Genomic DNA, 6,000 nt, shown 5'->3' on the forward strand with positions numbered 1-6,000 from the left:
ATGAAAGATCGTATCAATATTTTGTTGGAAAGGAGTACAACTTCAGATTGGATTTGTATATCTGTTGTTATTTGGAATGTTCTTTTGGAATTATCAATAAAAATGTTAAAACCTTAAAAGGTACACAGGGGGGGGGGGGGGGTCAAGAGAGAGGAGGAGAAATGCTGGTTGCCGGCCGGAGATGAGACAGGAAGAAGAGATGCTGAACTATTTGGGGGGGGGGGGGGGAGTGAAGGTAAATGCTGGACTATTGGGTGGGAGGATCATAAATCTACGGGATTACTAACTATTAGCCCATTGCTAATTTACCATTCTTGGGGAAGTTGACAGAATTAATTGTTCTTTCACAACTAGAGGATTTTTTTTGTCATTCTGATGTTTTACACCCCAATCAAACTGGGTTTAGAAAGGGTCACAGTATAGAGACGGCACTTCTTGGGATGACTTCTTCTCTGCTTTTTTGAACAGGACAAAACAGTTGCCCTTATTATATTAGATCTCTCTTCAGCCTTTGATGCTGTCAATCATGATTTGTTACTCTGTTGGTATTACTGATATGGCTTTGGCTTTGTATGCTTCTTACCAGAACGGCCGTTCTAATATTGTCTGCTGGCAATGTTTTCAATCTCACCTGTACACACTTCCCTCTGGTGTCCTCTAGAGTTCCCTTCTGGCCCCTATACAATGTGGCACAATCTCTTGGTCTTACGCTTTGTTTATGCAGATGATGTACAGATTGATCACACTTCTCCCCATGATATTGCAGCCTTGTCCCATAAAGTAGATCATCTTGCTGCTAGGTTCTTATGATTTCAAAATTGAAACTGGAGAAATCCTCAGGGGTTCTTTTTGTCAGGTTGAGAGTACCGATTCTACAGTCCCCCACCCCACCCCCGTTGATAGCAGTGAGTAGTATTCATTTTTACCCTACAGTGAAAATATTGGGGGTCATTTTGAAACAAAATCTTAACTTTCAGGCACAGATTTCTCGAGTAGTACAATGTAGTTTCTTTAAACTCTATTGTATTCTGTCCGAGGCCTTTTCTCTGTCTTGGCTCTTCAGGTCCTGGTCCACACTCTCATTATCAGTCAGCTGAACTACTGTAATGTTCTCTCTAACCGGTTGCATTGTTCTGATCTTAGGCATCTTCAGAAAGGCCAGTTCTTGGCTATTAAGTTGCTGACTGGTTCCAAGAGACTTGACCATGTGACACCACTACTCTGAAAGGCAGACTGGCTTCCTATCAGTTCTTGGATTGCTTTTAAGATTTTGTATCTTATCTATAAGTTTTTCACTACTGGTGGTCTGCAATACCTTTTGGACCTTCTGGTCTGTTATGTCTCTACTTGGGAGATACCTCTCCAAACTATTAGAAATAGTCTGTTCACAGTTTCAGGACTTACGCTTTGGAACACCTTCTCTCTTGAATGTCCACCAGGAAGATTCCCTTTCCATCTTCAAGAAACAGTTGCAAGCATTTTTGTTTACAACTGCTTTTTGCTCATGATTTCTTTTCCTGTAGAGTCTGGGATTTGAGATATGTGTCTCTGAAGATTGCTGTGTTGTCTTTCCTTCATTCCCTGTCACTTTCCTGTCAAAGATGGCATTCTTTTCTAATTTGTATAAGATGTTATTGCTGCAAACTACCTAGATTTTTGATTGACCAATATATCAAACTTTAATAAACTTGGAAGAGAAGGTAAATGCTGGACTATATGGGGGGGGGGGGGGGGGGGGGGGGGGGAGGAGGAAAGAAGGTAAAATGCTGGACCATGGGTGGGTGTGGGGGTGCCTTGACAATTTTAGTGCCATATAAAATGCTGTGAGACAAAAAAGGTGGAAAATCTCTTTTTAAAGGAGCAATTTTAACTTTGCACACAAAAAGTATGCAAATACTTTCCTCTGTGGATTTCAGCAGATTTTCAAAACAAAAAATATATGTGTATTACCCAGGGAAAAAAATATATGTGTATTACCCAGGGAAAAAAATATATGTGTATTACCCAGGGAAATGTATGCAAATACATTTATACCTTCTCTTTACCACGGCCAAAATTTATGGGTCATTTTATGTGCAGATTGTCAGTTCTTTGAAAGTATGTATATAAATACAAACCCCTGAAGTCTGCTCCAGGACTGTCTCCATTCAGGCTGGATAATATTATGCTTGTACGGGCTGTGTGCATGTATGTTACTTTATTCACATATCACAAACATCCTATATAATAAAACTCACCCTCAACGTTCTGAGGACACTGACGTCACTGTCAGGTCCTCCGGGCACTTCCTATCAGTTCAAAGGGTTCGTGGTAGTGAAGCCACCGAAAACACTGTGTTGGGGCCCCGCCCTCGCGTCAAACGTGATGACGTTGAGGGCGGAGCAATGGCGTCAGTGGCTTCATAACCAACGACTCAGCAGATTGAAGGTGGCGTGCCGAGGTCCGCAACAATGGCGGTCAGTGCCTTCAGAACGCCGAAGGGGTGAGTAGGGAGGGGGGGAGGTTCGGAAGGAAAACCGTGCTAGTGCCCGTTTCATTTGTGCAAGAAACAGGCATGTTTTACTAGCTGTTTTATAATATTTTTGTGCTTCACCTGCTTTTAAAAATGATCCACTTAATGAAAAAAGTCTTATGTTCCATAACAGTGTGTGTGGCAACCTGAAGCATGCCTCAATTCTGAACCATTTAATGTGGTTTTTTTCTTTTCCTTCAGATGTGATAGAGATGGTAAAGAAAGATGGAAAAGTGAGTGTGAAAGAAGGAGTGGTAGAACTCCTGAAATTGCCTTTGAGATGTCATATATGCAAGCAAAAACAAGCAACCATTCCACAACTGAAGGAGCACCTGAAAAAGCATGGCCTAAACTGATGCTACATGCTGCAACAAGCCCTCTGATCCTTAGCAAGCCTTTAGCTCTAAAGTAGCACACATGGCATTTATTGAAGTTTCTGTACTGTTTCTGTGGTACATGTCAGCATATTTTTGTTTATAACTTTGTATGTAGCACACGGAGGTACTGTAAGAAGAGGCAATCAGTGTTTTCTCTGGAATCTGTGTGTTTCATTATTTCCATTGAGTCTTGTCAATCATGAGCACATTTAATCTTAAACAGCAGAGACTTACTTGATGAGGACAATTTTATAACAGGTTGCCTAGGTTAATTGGTCTGGAAGGTGTGTAGTATTTTAGCCTCTGTGCCTTTATAAAATACTAATACCTTATGTTACAGTAATCGTGCCTTCTTACACGTGTAAAAATCATGATGCCACCATGTAACATAACATAGTAGATGTGTAATCTAAACTCCTCCTCTGAGCATGTTTATTCTACAACTTTGCACCTACTTGTACTATTCCTATATTTTAGGAGTTACTAAATTTTATAACAGGCCTTTTATGCACATAAATCATTTTATGCATGAAAATGGTTTCTAAAGTTAACCTAGATATGTTATCTTATTCACTAATTGTTGTCCTCCCTACTCATATGGTCATCCTCTTTTCTTTGCTGCTTCTCTGTTTGTAACTTCCTCCTTATCTGCCTGAAAACTGTTGTAGGAGCAGCCATCTTTTAAAACCTGGGGCTTAAGTTCCAATAGCTTGTTTTGTGGGGCACAAAAGTGGAAAAATGTTTTTAATAAATGAGTTCCTTTATTGTGCTACAATAGAGAGTGTTTCAGCAGTCTGTTGGTGCTATTTTGGCCATACTCAAAATCATTAGAAAAATGAACACAAACTTTAACTGCAGTCTTCCTTCCCCTCTCCTGCCCACACAATGTGTTTCTCTTTTCACACTTGCTCCCCTCCTATTTTTTTTCTTTGCTGTTATTTTCTTCCTCTTCCTCCTGTTAGATGGCTTGTTTTTCTGGGCATATTTTTTCCCCTGCTCAAGTGTCACCTTTTTTTTTTTTTTTTAACAGCAGACACTAAAAATGACGAACAAAAGAGCGCAGACCACTAAAAATGAAGGACAAAAGACAGCAGACCAAAATTAAGTCCAATTAAAATAGTATGTGCATTTTTTCTAGCAAAAAAGTGCCGGTACTCAAATGCCAGGCCACCCTTCAGGGATGGGGTGATCACTGAGGGACCCCATCCCACAATAGCCAGGCCCCCTGAAACCAGTCAGAATTGGTGTGTAGAGCCTGAGCTCTTTCATTAAAACTTGGGGTCCATGGGTCAATTTTAACAGACAGTGGAAAAGGTGCCGGTACTCAGTACCCCCTCAAAAAAAGCCCTGAGTATAAACCATTATAAAAACCAATATAGCCTTATTTTGGTAATGCTTATTGTTCTGGATTTTGGTTTGCTCTATAATACCGTTAAAGATCTTCGTTTCTCTGCCTTTTTTTTAACTTTTTTTGTCAGGCCTGCAGTGAACATGTGAAAATCTGTTGCGTGAATATATGATTGGAAAGTCCTAGATCATCTAGAGCAAGCCTTTCTTCTGTTGTGACACATTTGACAATGTTCATTTATGTGACATACTGAACACTAAAATTCACAGCTGAACAAAAATGCTCCTAAATATTTAATTTTGTCAGTAAGTTTAGAGTGAATTTGCCTACCATTCAGTCCCATATTAAAAAAATTGTATGTGACACATCAGTCTTACACTTTTCACTTGTCATACAAAACAAACAAATATTCAGATTCTGGTGTCACCTCAGTAACAGCAACACAAAATCCCTCTATGGCCCAAACAGTGTGAAGCAACACAAAACCCTGCAAATATACTACTCGGAAACTATGTTGTGAACAGACATGAACAGTAATCATGCAACACTTTCCGTTAGAGCTGGTGGCAGCATTTATCATTGGGTGTACTAGGGAAGCAGAATTAGGGGACCAGATACGGGGAGTACAAGAACCTTTCAGGATCCTCTAGCCTCCCCAAATTGCAGGCACAGATGGTTGTTAAGGAAAGCACAGCCATCTTGTCTATACCAAATATTTGGTGACACACCTCACAACTGTTGGGGACATACTGGTTGAGAACCACTGATCTAGAGTAAGAGGGAAAGGGTTGAGTTCAAGGAATATGAAATTCTGCTATCTTTTGTAGTTAACATAATGGTAGCATTTCTTCATTTAATAACATTTTCTTCTAAAGATGGGGTTTAACTTGCAGGCATTATTTTTTATGGTTTGGGGCCTAGTGCATATTGAGGGCAACTTTCAAAGTTACCTGGATAAATTTTCCTCTCTGCAGCTAAAATAATTGGGCATGGGGAAGGTCAAGGGAGGAAAAGTGTACACAGGAAGTTCATTTTGAAACCCCTGCATATTATAATCTCTCCTGCTGAGGCTGATATCTCTAGGAGCGGCAGTTGGTCCTCCTCGGTATGCCTGTTTCCTCTCACAAACACACAGTTCGATGCAAAAGACTCCAATGGATCCAGGGAGGATTTCCCTAGAGTTGAGTTCCAGTCGTCAGGGTTGGCTCTGGTTATGCAGAACAGAAAAGTTCCCCTAATAAAGATCCCAGTGAGCAATTCTGTCCAACAGTTTATAAGCTTCCCGGCCAGCAGCCCGTAGCTATAGCCCTTAAGTCTCTGGTAAGGCTTCACCCAATTCCCCTGCCCACCCCCACCCCCACCCCCCAAGCAGTTCAAACAGTTTATCTTAGTAAGTCCATCAATTCAGCAAAAATATCAGCAACCTTTTTACCTGCACTTCTCCAGTTCATACACAAGAAGCCCTTCTACAAGGGCTGGCAGCACACCTCCCACTACACAGTATTTATTCACCTGTGTCCTCCCACGCTACCTTTAATTGCTGGAGCTCTCTTGTTCAGTAGTTTCCCATTCCGTAACTGCATGCTCTGCTTAGGGTTCCAGAGGCACGTCCTTCCCCTCCTCCATATACTCCATGGTTTATTCCCCCTCAGAGCCACCTCTCTGTGCCTCCTGTTCTCGTAGAGTCCTTAGAAATCCCTCCCTTTGCTCACCACACCCAGGAGGAATGATGTATTGCTTTCTCAGCCAAGGATATTGAGCTT

At 41.2% G+C, this 6,000-nt stretch overlaps 1 protein-coding gene across 5 annotated transcripts in view; it reads left to right on the plus strand.

Moving 5' to 3' along the window:
- Window positions 1-3,971, plus strand: part of APTX (aprataxin) — a 331,981-nt gene extending 328,010 nt beyond the window's left edge. For 4 of the 5 annotated variants that reach the window (XM_030194334.1, XM_030194338.1, XM_030194335.1 and 1 more), the window contains one exon: window positions 2,714-3,971. In XM_030194334.1, the coding sequence (XP_030050194.1) occupies window positions 2,714-2,868 (155 nt within the window). In that variant the 3' untranslated portion in view covers window positions 2,869-3,971. The remainder of the gene's footprint in view (window positions 1-2,713) is intronic. The other variant, XM_030194337.1, reaches the window with a different exon arrangement.
- Window positions 3,972-6,000: the final 2,029 nt, after the last annotated feature.

This window comes from Microcaecilia unicolor, chromosome 2, assembly GCF_901765095.1.
Source record: "Microcaecilia unicolor chromosome 2, aMicUni1.1, whole genome shotgun sequence".
NCBI lineage: Eukaryota > Metazoa > Chordata > Amphibia > Gymnophiona > Siphonopidae > Microcaecilia > Microcaecilia unicolor.